Below are 19062 nucleotides of genomic sequence, written 5' to 3'. Positions count from 1 at the left end.
ATATTTATTAAGTTTGGAATTAATTGGAAAAACAGTTTTTGAATAGTAGCAGTTTGAACGTCCCTACATAATTTCATCACTTTTGATGTTATTAGGCAGAAACATTATTTTTCATTATTAAATCCTATTCTTCCAGGGATGGTGCCTGTTAAATTTGAAGTGTATACCAATTTTGAACAGACAGTTTTAATTTCAAGAACAAAATGGTAGTCTGATGGCTATCTTGACTTACACAAGAACTCCGTTTTGCCAAATGTTTAGTTGCTAGTCACTGGAATGGGCAGTTTAGATATGTATCAAGTTTCGAAATTTCGACAAGAAGATGATGATCTAGTGAGAGTTTAATAAGTTGCAGCAACGTCTGAGGCAAAAATCTGTTACAGGCTTAGTGAACAAAATTTACCATGTTTTGCCTGTCTGTGCCAGTTTACCTGAAAAGTAACTGATCAGCCTCACTTCTATTTGTAGAAGCCAAATCAACCATTCTTTACAAAAATAAACACTACATTAAACAGGTACTTGCCAAAAAACAAACAGTCCATTTCTTAATGACTATATGTAAAAAAAATAATGAAATAGCATACAGTACATGGGATAGATCAGTATGAAAAGGAAGCCATTACCAAATACTTTCATAATCCTACTAACTAAACACAGCATATTCAGTGTTGAATAACAGAGGCAATTGATCAAAATATTTCTCTGCAATCCTTCATAACTAAATTCATTTTACCTTAAATGGCAAAACAATTAATTTGTTTTAAAAGTAGCATTTTTCTTAAAAGACTGAATTTGTTTTCAAATTTTGTACACAAGTTGCTAGAAAAGCATACTGCAATTAAATACTCCCAATTTTTATCTTAAAATTAAATTACCGTCAAAGTGCATCACAAGTATTGCAAAATGAGATCTAGGAATGCAGGTATCTGAAACAACTAACTGAGACCATACTAATTCCAAAGAAATGGCGGTAGTGTAGATTACCTCTAATGAAAGGTCTGACGACTATGAAGACAGTGAAACTGTCAAGTAATTTACTGAAAACAGTCAAATTGCATAATGTATATTACTTTGCAACTGCCCCAAAGTTTTGTCAAACCCATTTTTTTAATTCCACAAATTTAATGTTTTCACTGAATGGGTCAAGTAGATTAATTTTTTTCATGGTCTGATTAGATTAGGCAAGACTAAGAGACTAAGAACTTCCACTGCGGATTGCACCATCACACATTGCAATGGCATTGTAAAAAGAAGTTTAAATTATGTTAGCAGTTTTAGGATGTAAAAAGCTCAGTATTTTTGTAACCTATTGCATTTTAACTTCAGTTTGAAAGGAATCAGAGATCTTAAGTCTGCAAAACATCTTAAGATCATGATACACTGTCCTCTCAATAATGTCCAAAAACTATATTGGAATTTAGATGAGCTGTATTACAGTGTCATGACTTAATCACTTAATAATAAACCGATTGATCCTTTCTAAAGATTCAGAATTTTTAGAAAGCATCTGATATTTTGGATTTATAAAAATATCAGCAGCCTTGGAAGCAAAGGGAAAATCCAGACTAATTTCATCTCACAGGCCTTCCACAATATGATCTCATGTGCTGGATGACCTCCAAAAAAAGCCACAAATATTTGAGGACTGATATTTTCCAAGCAGGATCTCACTTGAACAGAATCTGCAAGTGTAGGAATTGAGAACATTTAAGAATTACATTAGCTCATCTGATATCACATTTACAAACCACTTGTAAAGTATCTTATTACCTATTATATGAATTCATATTTCATATATACCTTGTTCAGAACAGTGTTAACTGATGAAAGAAAAACAACACATTTCCCTTTATTGCTTACAGTGCAACATCAATTGAAAAACAGCTTAAGATATTAAAACAGAAAATACTTGCAGAAGGTCCTGTACTATTTAAATGTTCAACTTTGTTGGAGTAATACATATGTATCAAAACACATACACACAAATGAAAATCACAAGGGTTCTGATAGTGTGGCCTTGTGTATCATTAGGTGCTTAATTCACATGTGCAAATGCAACACTTATTTTATATCAGAGGGTTGGTGATGTTATACAGGAAAAACAGACAAGACCACTATAGCCAGTGATCAGTGCTCCATATTTATAATGAAGACCTTTGGCTCCAAAGACCATTATTTCAATATGCACTACAATTTAATATTGTAAAACATGCTAAAAAGCAAGAAAATAAGCTCTGAGTTAACTGCATTCAATTATAAATGAGATTCATCTACAGAATTTATAATGTGTACAATAAAATGTCTGATTACATGAATATTTCACATATTGTTTACTAAAGAAGAAATCAACAGCAGGCCTCAACCAACTCAGGCTGAGGAAATACAAAGTTCAACAACATTGAACAGTATTACCATAGAAGGGACAAGTGTCAAATGTACTAGAAGCACTGAAGATAAAACTCGAGGGCCTGATGATATCCAACCAACTGGAGAATTGCTAATGTTGACTGAAAAATTGAAAATGTAGCACCCATCCATACAAATCGCGACTAACCTGAACCAGTTAATTTTAGACTAATAAATCCAGAGGATCCAGAGGATTATTTATATGGAAATAGGTTATCTGGGGATAATCAGTGTAGATCTAAAAACAGTAGGCCTATAAGGGCTATTTGAACAAGCACCATCAGTAATGGACACTCACAGATCATACAATTTTTAAATTATATTCAGGTTGTCAGAAACTTCTTCAGAAAAAGACTACTTCTCAAATTAAAAACACACAGAAGACATTCAAAATAATGCACGTGTTTGGAATGAGAACCAGTTAATGGATAGATAAGGAGCTAAATGTTCACATTTGGGTGATACTCCACTAATTATATTACTAAGGTCTGCATTAAGACCAATACTATTAATAATTTATATCAATGATGAGGTTTAGAGACGTTTGCAGATGATCCCAGAACACCTGTCAGATTACTTTTAGATGCAGACAAGTGTTACATGCAGGTAGCACAAACGTCAAAAAAAATAAAATGGGACATGCTATTCCTATTGAAATCACATCTGAAAATTAATGTTTGTGTGTGTATAACAATGGTGTATATGTTGTCACATTATTTCCTAGACAATATATGGAAAAAATAAAAGACAAATAACATTAGGCACAGAATTTAAAGCAAGTTATCTTATAATCGTAAAAGGCACCTTTATAAGTCCTTGTACACAATTAAGAAGTGCAACTCCAGTCAACACATAAAAATATTGGTGCTCCAGAATGAGGATCACATGGTGGTGCAGTGGTTAGTATTGCTGCCTCGCAGCACTAAGGACCTGGGTTTAATTCTCGGGTTGTTTTTGTGTGGAGTGTGTATGTTCTCCCCAAGATATACTGGTAGGTTAATTGGCTTGTGGGAAAATTGACCCTCGTGTGAGTGTGAGTGTGTCTGGGTAATGTGCCCTAATTCAGAGTGTATACCATCTTGAGCCTTTAACTTGCCAATATAGGCACCAGCACCCCCCGGGACCCTGTATTGGATAATGGACTGATGGACACTATGGAATAAGTCCAGGAAAGAGCAACATGATACAGGGGCAAAATTAAATCTCCTATACCGACAGGCTAATAGAACTGAATCTCTTTTAGGTTGGAACTGAAGACTAAGAGGGAAACAGAATATTTGAATATTAAAAATTCTAAAGACATCTACTCAATGGACTTGTTCAGAATCAGCAGTGAAACATACTGAGCCCTGCCATACGTGGAAGGAAGTGTTCTGAGTACATAATAGATGTTTTCATACAAAGGGTTGAGGTAGGCTGGAATAAACTAGTTATTTCGTTGAAAACAGTATATTGACTTCTTTCAAGAAATGGTTGGATTAATGATCTACTAGTAACCAAACAAAATAGACCAAACATTAGTTTGTAACTCTTCTTATATTGTTAAAAATATTTGATTTAGAAGAAATCTTGAAGAATGGACAAAAACTCAAATTTAAATGATAATAACAACAATAATAATTATAAGAAATGTTCTTTTATGTAGCACCTTTAAAAGTAGATTATCAAACCACTTCAATGTGCATTTTAGCAAGTGTACATCTGGGTTAAGACCTGCTTCATGGGTTAAAAAAGGTCCAAACACACACATTTAGTCCTGTCTTCTGATAAAATTAAACAGCTGTAGCTGTAAAATGTGGCAGGGCTTTGGTTTACAAATGTTACATCACCAGCGTAAAGAATAATACATGAAATACCTAAGCGCTGAGCAAAATCTACTGAATCAAAGGGATGCCAATGATGTCATCCAAATACTCCAGTGATGCAGGCTGAGAAACTACCTCCTCTCACTCATTCATGAGCTGAAATTAGGCAATGATGTCATTCTCAGTGTGGGACCTCTGGCAGCTAATCTTAGAGCATTACATCAGCCTGAACAGACCCACGCTCAAAGAGTTACACTCCAATCTTAGGTCATGTCTGCACAAACTAAATCTATAGCCCTGTTTGGATCCCACAGGCTAACTTTCAACTGCCTTCTCTGTGACACTGCAAGTCTGACAGTATTAAATCCATCATAGGTTAGCTGCTGCAGCACAGGACCAGCTAAGGCTTTTTTCCTTCACACAGACTAAATAAACCTATATTTTTTTATTTGAAGCATGACACACAAATTGAACGTCTTTCTACTTGTTTCTGAAATATTTCACTTTGAAAATTAGGAGGCTAAAGGTATGTAATTTTCAGTACAGCAGATTATCACTACATATAAATTCTGTGGTATGTGTATACTACATTACTCTGCAACTACTAGAGTAAGTCATATTATATGGCTTTCAGAATTTTAAAAGTCATTGCCACATTTGTCCTATGCCCTTCACACAGAAACAGGTCTAAACACAGTAATAGTTCATTAAAATGAATTTCAGTTACCGAATGTCTGCTCACAATCACAGGATTGGCATTTCAGAAAGGCTCCTTATCTCACAAAGAACAGGTACTCTACAGGTAATGACAAACTCTTTAACATGTGCTCTCTCAAAATATTCAAAAATAATGCTTACTTCAAAAATAATTATTGTGTAAACTTTAAGATAATTAGGTCAGTCTGCAAATTCAATAGGTATGGTCAGTTAATCTCATTTACAGATTAATTTAGAAAAAATAAAACAAAATTACAAACAAATCAAGAATGATAAAACAATAAGAATGCAATGAAAACAAATTTCCTTTTTAAGAAAAATCTCATTTTAAAATAAACATTAAAATGTGGCAAAACCAGTCCAATTTTATTTTTGTACTTAGAACAGTAGCCAAGTACTAGACAAGACTGCTATTTTCATATTAGAAATGGGAAGCTAGAGACACACTGATGTGGTTCACATTCCTCTGTTATGAGCTCACTGCTCTGGGAACAACCAAACTACTTCATTCTGAAAGACGTATGAATGAGTCTGAGTTACAAGAGCTGGAGAAGCCCTGCATTGTCAAGAGTACTACCAAACTTAGCATGGAAAGAGAGGGGACTCCAGACAAGAGTCAACAAGCCTGGAAAAAAATACTATTTCAGTGACTAAGCTCTGAGGTAATACAACTGCTTGACCAGCAGTTTAGAGATCTGTAAGGCCGTGAACAAATTACATTTTTTGTACACATTACAGATTGGAATTCTTACAAGTATCTAAATACAGCAATCAATTACCCAGAAGAATCACTGAAATCTTTAGATCATTACGACGTACATTCTCTCCAGAAGATGTGATAGAAATTGTATCCAGAAAATGAACTCATGTACCAAACTGAGTGTGCTGTAAAAAATAATTGAACAAAATAATTGAACGATGCACATAAAGTAACATCACTTGAGTAAATTACAGAAGTACTGTAAATCTCATTTAATTAATTTTATACTTCGAAGATAGATCTGGCAAAAACCTGTTGTAGACAGAACTGTTAAATCAAGAATATTTACAGTAATTAGGCATCACTTTGATACAGAATACTTAAAAATGCTAATTATTACACCTGTACTTCTTTTTCTACTCCTCATATTCAAGTATGTTAAAAAAGCAGGAACTATAAAATCAGACAAATACCTATGCTACATGTTAAAAAATGTTTAATGTAAAAATACACCAAGATTTTAAAACTTCTTATTTTAATCAGTGAAATTATATGGATTTTTGTAATGTGTCTAGTAGAGAATTACAAATTCTGAATTCGGAAACATTCTAGTCCACCATAAAATCCAAGAATCCAGGCCAGGCTTGTTGCAATTTAAAAAAAAAACAATACAGAATACAACAGGAGGGTACTCTGAGGTAATGATACCACATGTCAAAAACCCAGCAAGAAAGCATTTCATGCTAAAATGAACAACAGCATAACAGAAATGAAAAGACACTCTCTTTCAGCAGCATGGAGAACTAGTGTGATGAACAAAGCAGGCTGCTGATGAGAGGAATAACCTGGTGTCAGTTAAAGCAGGACCCAGAGTCTTTGTAAATGCTGAACGCAAAATTGATTATGATCAACCAACTGAACATACACCCGACATGTTATTCTTATCACAAAGCAGAAAGGGTTCAGTTCCAAGAGGAAATTCAACCCCCTTTGTAGCTAGAACATTTGAAGGCATATCCAGAATAATGTGCAGTCTGTGCACCATAAACCATGGAGCAGAGCAGCTTTACGGTCAGCGGGGTTGTCTGATCTCAGTCACCTTAAATTTGTCCGGGTAGCTCTTGGATAATTGTTTTAAGATATGTACATAAAAAATCACAGTTGGTAAGATATCCAATAGAAGACTGGGGAAGAACCCTGTAAGACTATTTTAATTCCTAAACATAGAGCATGCCTCAGTATTTTAAGGGTGGTGAAAATTGTATTGATACTAATGATATTGATACCTTACATTTAATTGAATTAAGTAGTGTGTTATTATCTGTAGTAAGTGGTGCATTGGAGGGGCAGAGGTCACGTTCGTTTAGCTTTTTTGTGTTAACCTTTGGAATGAGGTGTCCTTCTATCCCAAAAAAGTCTGCTTTGTTGGCACTCTGGCATTGGATTTCTGCCATGTCCAAATTAAAATATTTGAAAAGGGTTTACTTCACTTTCTTTACTTTACTTTTTACCCCTTAATTTTTAAAGTGAACAGTTTATAAAAACTACACCAAAGACCTTTACACAATCACATTTTTCTAGACAGTTTTAACTGGGCAAAAATCTACTTCTGTCTTGCAGACCAGTTTGCAATGCCTTTTAAAAAGGCATCAGTAAGTTGCCAGTTGTAATACACAGAAATCATAAGACTCTGTAATGGATACTGAGATGTGCAACAGAAGACTTTCCAATCACATGTTTTATCCAATTCAAAATTAGTACACAGACTCTCCTTTCCCCACTGTGGCCTTACCGCCATGTAAGGTCTACACCCTGCATCTCTAGTTTTGGCAATGGAGTCCACAAGCTGGCCGCTAATGCCAAAATCACAGAGCTTAATGTTGCCATTTCTGTCCAGGAGAATATTGGAAGGCTTAATGTCTGAAACAGAGCAACAAAACATAAAATGGTTTAATTAAAATTATTGACTGAACCACATAAATGTTTATGCTCGTAACAAAACTGAGCCTTAGTGTAAGTGCAGACAAATTTGAACTTCCGTTTCAACCCATACATTTCTTCAATTTTTAACACATTTTTCAATAAAGGTTTAAATAATTTTAAAGAATCCATACCTTAGGGTGCAAAACAATTCATAGCGTGGATTAGAAATAAGAACATATTTACTGAGGCTATAGTATAAAAACATTTTCATAATACATTCTAGATTTCTAGTAATAGCTTTCTTCAAAGTACTGAAAGACTTTCATTATTTACATACCTTTATGAAAGAAACTTACCTCTGTGAATTATTTTCAAGTTTTCCTTTAAGTGGTTAAGTGCTTTCACAGTCTAAAAAAATAATATACATTGGTCAAGAGCATGTAAGATCTCTCGTTTTCTAAATAGGTCTAAAACTGGCAAGTTATCAAGAAATTAGATTTAGTGGATCTGTATTTTACAGGAAATGACCCACAAGAACTGAGAGTACAGAGGGATAGTATTTATCAACTTACAGCTAATGTTATTTTGCCTAAAATTTCCTCTGGAATCACATCATCTAAAACAGAATACACATATTTGTAGAATTTGTCAAACGAGGTAGACATGAGTTCCATGCAGATCCAACAGTCACCCTAAAAGAAAAAATGCAGAACATAGTACGTTATCACCCTAGTAAACTATTTTAATAATCATGCAGAAATAAGACAAGCTACAAAAAAAATGACTACACAGCTTATGCCCACCGTACGAAAACGACCACACAATCCAGAATTTTACTACCAAGGGATTTTTAAGTGACTTAACTTATTGTGTGTTCTGTTTATCTCATCAAGTAACCTCAAGGCATTTTTTGTTATTAATACTTTCCAACAATCAAGTTTTCAGAAATTTCTCCATTCCGTTTACCATATGTTAAACACATATGGTTTAACAGTCACAGTTAAACTAAAAACCAGTGGAATAGAGGGTCAAGTGCAATATTCTATGCTTTTACCTCAATAAAATAGACAAAAGGTTCTATGGTAAACAATATTATAGAGCTAAATCTAAAATAAACTTTTCATAATTGTCAGTTTATTATACAAGTAAATTTTAAATTACCTCTTTAATCATTTCATACACAAGACAGGAGCCTCACCTCTCTGAAAAGAGCTCCATAAAACTGAACAATATATGGACAATCACTACTCCTCATTACTACATCCAAGTCCATTAGCAGCTGCTTCTGTTCCTTTTCGTCTACAGTCGATCGAATCCTCTGTAACAGCAACAAAAAATGAACTGTAAATCCCTGTGGAATACCATGTAAACAAAAAGCATTTTATCAGCATCATCTTCATTTTCATTGAGGCAAAGAGCAGATATGGATTGCATCGTGTTGTGGCTTTTTTTTCCCCCTTACAAACAGGGAAATTTAAACAGCTTTTAAACAGAATATATACACATTTTAGTTTTCTCAACATTTTCAAGGACTTGTGACACATAATTATACTTTCTTCAAAGATGTGTTACGGACATCAATTTTCCCATTAGTTTCAAATTCTTAACTGTTATGCTGTGTGCACATTATCCAAGTATTAAAATAGCATTTAACAATCTAAAACAAAACATACATGACAGTAAAATGTGCATTTATGTGAAAGCAAACATGGTGTAGCATGACATTCGAAACTCTGTAGCACTGACATGAAAAAGGTTAGAATTTTTCAAACGCATTTTAAAAGCCTGTTTCGACCAATTCAAAATGTAAAATAATCACATTTAAGGAGGTATTCTTTATATTGTCACATTTATAGGTGACTATAGCAACAGTGACTCCATTTCCAACATTTCCAACTTCAAAGCTAGAAGGAGAATCTAATGGTGAGATGTAGGGGGTCCGGATTCAGTGATCAAAGCAATCAAAGTTTTCCTTTGTTTACCTTAATTCAGTTCTGGGTAAATGATTAAGTATAAGAAGATAAAGGACAAGGTAGGGGGGAAGGACAGGGGATACAAGAGAGATGAAAGTTCCCTATTCCAGATTACCCAGGATGATCTGATTGAAGCTAAGTATTTTAACCTTGTTATTATAGTGCTTGCTACTCTGTGTTTTAGGGAACTCTGATTTCCTTTTTGAAAAATCTCAGTTAAAAACAGACTCTCCTGGTTAGTGAGTGCATTTTAGAAAAGAGAGGTTCCCATTCACTTGGTGGCATTCGGGGAGATGGATTTAACCACAGGTTGTATTCTACTTAGTTTAGAAGTCAGCTTTATCTTATTTTGGACAAGCATTATTTAGGAGCTGAATACTTGGTAATGTTCTGGGGTTTTCAGGCTGGTTAGGATGTCAGGCCTCTAGGATACCTTACTGTAAATTTGAACATAACATGTATAAGTTCACGTCGTGTGTAGTTTAGTGCGTGTCACTGACATTTTTATTAAATACTTGCTTAACCAAGTGTTAATAAATTACTTTTTTTCACCAAAACTGTGCTCCAGAACAAAGAATGCACGTGCCTCTGTACCAACCATGCGGATATAATCTTGGCAAACACTTCACAAGTTAGGGGTTACAATCATTTATATTACTTACTGATTTATCTGCTCGGTCAGTTCCCAATTTTCTCCTTTTTCATAACACCACATTTCTAATACTATTTTATGTATAAAATAAATCATTGAAATTTTGCAAATAAAGTTAATAGAGAGGTAAATATTAGTGAGTGTTGAAGGATGTTATGAATGGGGGTTAACTTTTTGCTGTATTAATTTAAGTAGTATAATCAATGAAGATAATTTCTACTGCTTTAGTAGCTTGTTAGATCTTTCTTTTAAGCTCCAGTAAAATAAATGTGCATTTTCATTCTGGGAAGTTATGTAATTGTCGCAAAAGCAATTGCACCAAAGTGTCAAAACTCCTAACTTTGGCAACTCTTTAGTGTCTATCCTTTTTATCAACAATACACAAACTCCAGTCTCCTTCTAACTGTGTATGTATACTGAGAGTCATTAAAAATACAAGAAATGCTACTTGTTCCATTTTTAATGTCTTTCGCCAGAGAACAAGACATATTATATAAATATATAAAGAGAGAGATGCTCTGAAATGGACTTTTCATCAGCCGTAATCATTGGCATGTGTTTTTTAAACTGCTTACCAATAAGTTTATTTTAACAACCAGCAAAAGCAACCAACCAAAATAAAAGTTCTAATGATTACATTTTCTTAAAACATGTTCTAAACTACATCATGTTAAACACAGCACTCCTTAGAAACAATTGAAATCCAAAAATTTGCATTGAATATCCTGTTTTAATCAGTGGGGAAAAAAGGTTGAGTCTGAGATAATAAGATGGAATGATTACTTTAACTGCCATTATCTGTCCACTTGGTTTGTGCACCATTTTGTTGACAGACCCATAGGCTCCCCGTCCGATTTCTCCCAGGTCCTTCAGGTCTTCTGCGGTGAAATCCCAGTGCTGCTCAGGAGAGATCTTCAGTTTTCCTGAAGATTCAATACTGTGTGTTCGCAGCCTCTCTCTGGATAAAAAAAGAGATATGAAAACAATTCTTCAAAAGACAATGTAAATATCTGTTTGGTATCTGCAAGGTCTTTTTAGACCTTAGGTCTTTAATAAAAAGACCTAGTTATTATGTCTTTTTATTAAAGCCTAATAACCACACAATTGGACAAAGCCAAAATGAACCCTGACATTATACACATTAAATGGAAGCATTTGTGATAGTGCCGATTCTCTCTTGCACTGGCAGAAACCAACATCCTTTTTCTCAAGCAGCACACTTTTGGTCGTAAGAAAAAAGTGGCATTTATAATGGAGTTCAATTATTGCTTAGACGTCATCAGCTTATTTATTCACATAAAACCCTCTTTGTCATTGAAATTTCTCAAGTGTGTCCCGCTTTCTTTTTGAAATCTTTCATCATCAAAGAAAATGAGAAGTACTGCAACAGAATGGCTCACTTTCCACAAAGGAAACACTCAGAAGCTAAACTGCGTATAATTCTATATAATTCTTTGTTTTTGTGCCAACATGAGGCAATGCCACTGTATTAAAATATGTAGTTATTCTGTTTTTGATGCCACAGGTTAGTTGGCAGTAGTTTGTTTTTGTAGAATTCAGTAAGTTGTCGCTAATTGCTTTGCCTAAGGGCTAATGCATTAACAGCAGAATAACAAAACCACTCATTCACACAAAGCACTATATTAACATGTACAGTACAGCGCAATTCCACATCATGGTAGTTTTAACTTATGTGCATTTAAAAAAAGAAAGGAGCTATACAGCAAATTCCATTACAACAGAAGATACAAGTGCATGCACAGTACTTGAATTGTGGGCTCCTGAATAAATAATGGTAAATACTTATATGTGTGTTCTAGCAGTATGTACACTTTTGGAACAGTTTATAAACAGCAGGGCTCTATAATACTACACATTGAAAGCAGTATCCATACAGTATTCTATCCACTCCATTTAGAAGAACTGCCTTTTTCAAAACATGCCATCTCTCTCATAATGGACTTTATGCTCTTTATTCTATGCTCTTATTGTATACTTTAATCTGTCAGGTAATGAAAAAGAAGGGGTCTGAAACTAGTCCTGAAGTTAGCCCAGCAGGTTTTATAAGTAGTCTTTGGTCAAATGGTCAGGAATAAGAAATCTGGAAAGCGGATTAAGTCATTCTAATTAAGCAACTGATTGATCCAATTAAGTCACTTATATCTCCGTTTCAGCTGGTTCACATAAAAACCAGAGTACACCATGGATCGCTAGGACCATGGTTGCGGACTCCTGGATTCAATGAATTGTTAGTTAACACTAAGTGTTTTCTTATAACTAAACTGAACTGTGTAGTTTAATTATATAAAGATATGAAGGCTAATACATTTTGATGGCCTATTCAAGCAATGGTACTTTGTCAACTGCACCTCAGGATGTGATTGGGTACAAAAGAGCCACAGAAAATTGTTCCATGGACAATGACAGCACACACCAGAGGGCGCTATATGAGCTCAAAATGACCAGTTTGTGTGGCTGGTGATGTTATGTCAAGTTGTATTGCCCCAGAGTGCTTAGATTTCTCAATACAGTGATTTGTATCGGTCCACTAATTCCAAGTGCCTGTTTGAAAAGGGGTTTATTCTGGGGTTTTAATAAATATTGTAAGTGGGTCACACTTTGGGGGAAAAAAGCACAATAACAGATGTTTAATTTGCAAATAAAATGTACACATAGTTGGAAATAAAATGCTTCATGTCCCATTATGTGTTAAATACTCTTAAAAACCATCTGATAAACCTCTACCCAAAAGACTTATTTAAGATAATTTTACCTTTAGAACGAAAATACATGTAATGTCCCTTTATGGTTTCAGTAAGAAACAGCATCAGCCCATGGGAATTGTTTGTACAGTAGGAAAAAAACAGTACTGGTAGAAACTCTTTTTTAAAATGAAAAGTTCTTTGTAACTTGCAAAAATCAAAATGGCACTGCCTGCCAATGGACTGGCACCATAAACGTTTGAAGTGGTATTGAAGCACAGATGATTTTCAACCTCCCAGAAATAATATACCTCACCGCTATAGTAAGTTCCCCTACTGTGAATGTTCTAGAGTAGCTATACCTTTAAAACCTTAAAGAGTAATTCAAGCTTCAGTGACAGAAACGTGTGCATGTTCTAGGGTGACTGACAGTTTATAGAATTCAAAGTTACATTGCCAAAAAGATCATATAATTTCCCATAAACATAGTCTCCTTTAAAAATCAGCAGCTTTATGTAACAAACACCTTTTGATACCACTTTATGGTAGGCTCCCATGTGAAAGATTTCTAGTACTATAAAGTCCTATGACTCACAGTAGTCATCATTTTGCAAGTTTCCTTTGATATTTAAATTAATGTACACCAAATAAAATCGCTTCTGGTTTACTGAATTAGACTAACGAAGATTATTCAATTGATCCTTTTGTGCTGCTGCACATTGAATTAAATGATTAAGGAGAAAATTTTAGGAATTAGATAAATTAATGGATCTCCTCCTTAAACATTTAACATGGTGGCAGGAGTATTTATGAGCCATGAAATTGTTTGATTCAATTCTAGAACAAATTAACAAAGCACTCATTAGGGTGCCTTAAAATATACTGTAGGTTAAGTCTTAAGCTTAAAACAGAACTCTAAAGCCAAAATACACTGATATAGATTTTGGGAAACAACTGATCTAAAATAAATACAACTTACACATATAAAGGAATGTGTTCTGTACTGCTTCAGAAAGGGAAAGGAACACTTGAAATTCTGTTGGCATCAAAAGTTTGACAACAAAGGTAAGGTCGTTTTGTTTTTTTTCCCCAAAAGCAGTATGTTCAGATTATGAAAGTCATGTCAAATATACCTTTTTTTGTTCCACAACTAAATTTTAGTTTTCTAAAACATCCAACATTGCATTTTTTTCTGTTCTTATACTACTTCTGCTTTCCTTACAGAGTATGTGAACTGGCCCAGAAGAATGTGTCATTTTGACTGCTAACTTAATTGATGGTTCAACTTGTTTTGCCGCATCAGTCAGTTTGCAACACACAAGGGAATTTATGCACAATATTATGCATAATCAATGTATAATATAAAAGGCAGCAGAGGCAAAAGGTTAAAATGTGTTCTTAATGAATTTTCTCAAATGCTTAAGATAACTATGAACTACACTCAAATATGACCATTTTACACAAGAAAGTATCTAATGACTCTTCAAAAATAGCATGAAATTATCAGATTAATGTCTTTATTTTACAGAGTAATTATGTACAACAAAAAAAGGTGGACTTGGCTTTACGTCTCTGCATATCTCTTTAAAAATTCACTACCACCATTTTAGGCATTAAAAAAATCTGTATTATAATTCTATCCTCAATCCGATTCTTAAATATAGTGGCTGCAAGGCAATGGCCATTTTTCTCTAAGATCAACAGTAAGTTATCTGATTGATTTATGTTTTCTCTAGGAATGACTTCTTACCCACTACAATAAATCTGATGGTAGGCTGACTGGGAAGGGGATGTACTAACATAACAGCTGTTAAAATAAATACAGCACCCTTCTCATGTCTTAGAGGCTCATTTATATTGCAGCTACAATTACAAAATTCATGGAGGACCCTGCACTAAATCATAAACAGAGGTGACATATTAGACTAGTTTCAAAGCAGGCGATTCACTTGATACCTGTTTTTTTAAATCCATGTGTAGGACGCTGATTAAAGCAAACCTTCAGAAAAATTTAAAAATCTGCATTTGCCATTATAACAATATACGAACATTCATTCAAAAAACTTACAAAAAAATGCTAGGGCATTTTAGCAAAGTACTGACCTACCATAAATGGCATGCATCTTTGGTAGATTAGAACTTTCCTCATATAAAAAGATAGTTATGCTTTTAAATTATTCATTCCAACCTTACGTATTAAGTATTCCAACCTAAAAAGGACAATAAACAGTTTCTTCTTTTGAGTAGCACCAGTATCACTGGAGAGGCCTGACTAAGTTGCTCTACTTACATATGTGGATTCTGAAAAGGGGCTCCTGCAGTGTTGAGAGTAAATCTTGCAGTTGATTTAATTGGTGGATTGGCAAAATTTAACTTCAGTGCTTTGCGTTTGCCTGAGAAGAGAAACAAATACAAGTTCACAGGGCACATCATGCTTCATTATGAATCTGCCCTTAGCAGACAGGTTTCAACACAAGCAAAAGCACAGTGTCAACAGCAGTTAAGGTAGTATACAAATCTAATAGGTGAATAACAAAGAACTTAACATAGCTGATAAGCCTTAAACATTTTGTAACTACTGATAACATAAAATGAAATGGCTATCACCCCTGACTAACAAAAACTTAGGTTATGTAAAATATGCTTATTTATCCTTCCAAAAGGAAATTAAACAGTTAAAGTGACACCTTGTTTAAATTGCTGATCAGTTTCTTTTTCATCAATTCCATGCAACCTCCAAATCGTGAAATAAAACCTAGCTGTGAAATATTCTATGCATGTTTGAAATTATTGAAGTGAAATTGACCATTCACCAAATAGGAAATGGCTTCTTAACAAAACAAAGCTTTCATTTTAGTCTGATGGGGAACTGCAGGCATAATGAAAACTAAATTAGAAACAAAACAACTACAATAGGATGTACACGGTACATAGGCTTTGATGAAGTAGCACTATTGTCATCGAAATTCAATGCATAACAAATATATTACAAAATGTTCTTTAAAACAGATGATAATCATCAACCATTCATAATACACATCAGTGCTGCTTTCTATCTAATACAGAATAATTAGACTAAGCGCACTTCTAGCTAGTCAAAAATCTAAAGAGATGAATATATACCCTGTACATTTCCCCTGAACAAGGAAAACTGAGATGCAGTGCCAACACCAAATGACATCCCTGCATTCTTGACCCTATATTACTTCCTACATTTGCAGCCTACCACAAGTATAATCTTAGATGCCAGGCAAGTAATACATCGAGGAATTAAGTCAGTTCTATGTATTTTTTTATAGAAAGGATCACACGGCTATAGTAAGGTTTATTTTTTATTCATCAACATAAATTATTACTCCGGGTAGGATTTGATTCAATTACCAGCTAATAAAAGAAAGGAAAGTAGTATTTACACACATTGCACACAATAAAATGAAACAAAGTCAAAAAAGTGGTCAGGGATGGAAATTTGACTCTTGTATCAGTGGTCTGAGCCATTTCAGATCTAACAAGTAACTGGATCATGCATGTAAGCAAACACTGGGTGCTGGATACTTTATATGTATCTTATTCTGGTCATTTCTGAACAAAGTTATTTCAATATTGTCTGTCAGGGCTACAGGACCATGCAGTTTTCATTCCATCTCTTAATTTGTAATTAGTAAAATATAATTAGTTAATGGAATAATTAATTAATCTAATCTCCCAGGCTTAAAGCAGGTAGCAATTATGAAACCTTCTGAGCTATGATCTTTGAGGGCCCAGATACAAAAGCTTTATGAAAACTGTGTACCACGAAGCACTGAAACCTGGTACATATACAAACGGGGTTGCTGAAAGCCTGGCGACGAGTGCAGTAGATTCCTAGGGTATTAAAAATCTGGTGGAGACTAGTTACGTGAGAGCCATCTGCTATGTACTGTCACTGTATTTGGGAACACAGATCCCTTGGTCTCATTTGTATGTGTACCAAATTTCATTTCTCTATGGCATCAGTTTTCCTGACAGTTGTTAGAGCCCAGCAAACTCCATCACCATCATATACAGTTTGTATCATTCTGTCATAAAGCACGAACCCCAGGTTCTTTGGCAAATAATAAAGGTAGGAGGAAATGTAAAACTGATAGAGGGGTTCATGGGGAAAAATGGGACTCTCTTAATTGTAAGACTAATTTTTTATAGTGTCAACATAGTTGCGGTGAGAAGGATTATAAAAAATGCAATTCAAAAAGAATAAACTGTTGAATTACTAGCTGGTAGTTTTCTCCTAATTCGCTTTTAATCCTTACAATTCAATGAAAATGAAACAAATACTGTATTATCATTCTTTTAACTCTAAATGTGAGCACTGGTGAAAATCCATCTTTGAAAATGGCCCGTAGTTCCTTATTATTTAAAACATCCGAATTATTCGAAAAGTGTTGAACTTATGAAATAGTACAGTCTCCATCGGAGCTCAAAACATGTGAAAATACACTTAGGAATTCAGTTCTCTTCACTGTACGACAACTTAAGACAATAAGAAACAAACAGCATCTGTGCCAATGATTTGTGCCAAGGCATTTCAGGAATGTGAAAAAAAATGATAGTTAAGCTGAGTACTGCATTTTCGTTAAAGAACAACAGAATGCTCTGTACTATTTTGGTACGTTCTGCTAATCTTAGTCAACTGTATTCCTCACAACAGCAGTTTTTAACCACAATTTATCTTTCCAGTCTGAATACTGATAACATCCTAACTTTATTCCCCATAAACAGGCTTACCTACAGTATGTTACAGAAAGGTAGTCCTGTCAGTTCACAGACTTCAGACTGTTGGGTATTAACTCATTTTGGCAAAAACTGAAAATGTTTAATGAGAAAATTAAAGAGAAAAAAAAATCAAGGTCCTACAAGATTACCATTTGTATTTAAAACATTCAGTGCTTTATGAAAATCCCTTCACCTATAAAGATAATTTGAGTCATAATGCATCAAACAGAATGCATAGAAAATAATTAGCTTTAATTAGTTCTACCACTAGGAGGTCACCATATCTACCTTCAGCTAAACATTCATGGACTTTGCAGAAGGCATTTAAAGCTTTTTAGGTTAGGGCCATTTGCTCACTAGCAGAGGGCTAGTTTCCATTTAACATTTTCAACCCTCTCTACACAACACCTATGCTATTACCAGAAGAGGATTAACACACAGGGAAATCACGTGCCTCTTTAAATTCCGGAAACAACAACAAAATTAAATTTTACAAATATTGCCTAAACAAAACTAGCATTAAGCCAATAAGGCACAATTACAGTCGTTTTTATTCCTTTTTAGCTCAACATGTTTTCAGGAAAAGTTGCCACTAAATGTGTCTCTAACTCTCACTGGTTTTATTTGGATCTGAAAAAACATTACTATGCATACTCAATCGACACTGAGTGATTTTTTTTTTTTAAATCCTACCATCATATTGATACATGTTTTCCATGTAATAATACTTTAGATTTAAAATAAAAAAAATACTGACCACATAATACCTGAATTTTTTATTTACTTCCTAATGGAACTATAAAAAAGGTAATGGTAATAAGTTATGTGAGGTGATTATTTTAAACATTTAAAATACATGGTTCATTAGACTTTAATCTAAATCTGATGCTATTAAGGCACATTGCTCAGAATACACTTTTTTGCAATTTGTTAAAACCCAACAGGAACCAGGAAAAACTAAATTGAATATGCTCAATGATACCCCAATCTTAGCATCATTGTGATCTATGTGAAATACAGCTGAATGAATTGTCACAAACCTCATCTTTCTGCAGAAACAAAAAATGTGCAACAACTGGAGGACGACAAGCAATTAACAATGGCAGGCCTGTAGATGACATCTCCAAAAAATAAGCCCTATTGAAAATAGTGCACTCCCCATTTAGAAGTTACAAGAGAACATCCAGATTCCAAAAGATCCCAAAGGAGAAAACTGTGACTCTTATTTGAAGAATGCATTTTGTTGTTCTTCCTCCATCAGCTACACTATAAATAGACTTCATACAGTACTGTAATTTCTAACTGAAAATCTTACATTAAAGACTTGAGTGCAAATTCTCTTTGTGCAAAAAAATGAAGAAAAACAAATACATTCTTTAAGACACGAACCAAACATGAGCAGTTTTATTGGTTAGTAAAGTGCAAAAAAATA

The 19062-nt window shown here is 34.2% G+C and overlaps 1 protein-coding gene across 6 annotated transcripts in view; it reads right to left on the bottom strand.

Annotated features, from left to right (window-relative positions):
- The window catches only part of LOC148824055 (dual specificity mitogen-activated protein kinase kinase 4), a 40370-nt gene that overhangs the window by 5262 nt on the left and 16046 nt on the right, over positions 1-19062 (bottom strand). For 5 of the 6 annotated variants that reach the window (XM_088926577.1, XM_088926576.1, XM_088926578.1 and 2 more), the window contains 6 exons: positions 15169-15271; positions 10960-11134; positions 8750-8869; positions 8124-8243; positions 7908-7959; positions 7421-7548 (listed from right to left, as the gene is read on the bottom strand). In XM_088926577.1, coding sequence (XP_088782703.1) covers positions 7421-7548; positions 7908-7959; positions 8124-8243; positions 8750-8869; positions 10960-11134; positions 15169-15271 — 698 coding nt within the window. The remainder of the gene's footprint in view (positions 1-7420; positions 7549-7907; positions 7960-8123; positions 8244-8749; positions 8870-10959; positions 11135-15168; positions 15272-19062) is intronic. The other variant, XM_088926580.1, reaches the window with a different exon arrangement.

This window comes from Atractosteus spatula, chromosome 11 (genome assembly GCF_055471065.1).
Source record: "Atractosteus spatula isolate fAtrSpa1 chromosome 11, fAtrSpa1.hap1, whole genome shotgun sequence".
NCBI lineage: Eukaryota > Metazoa > Chordata > Actinopteri > Semionotiformes > Lepisosteidae > Atractosteus > Atractosteus spatula.
This window is presented reverse-complemented; position numbering and strand designations above follow the sequence as displayed.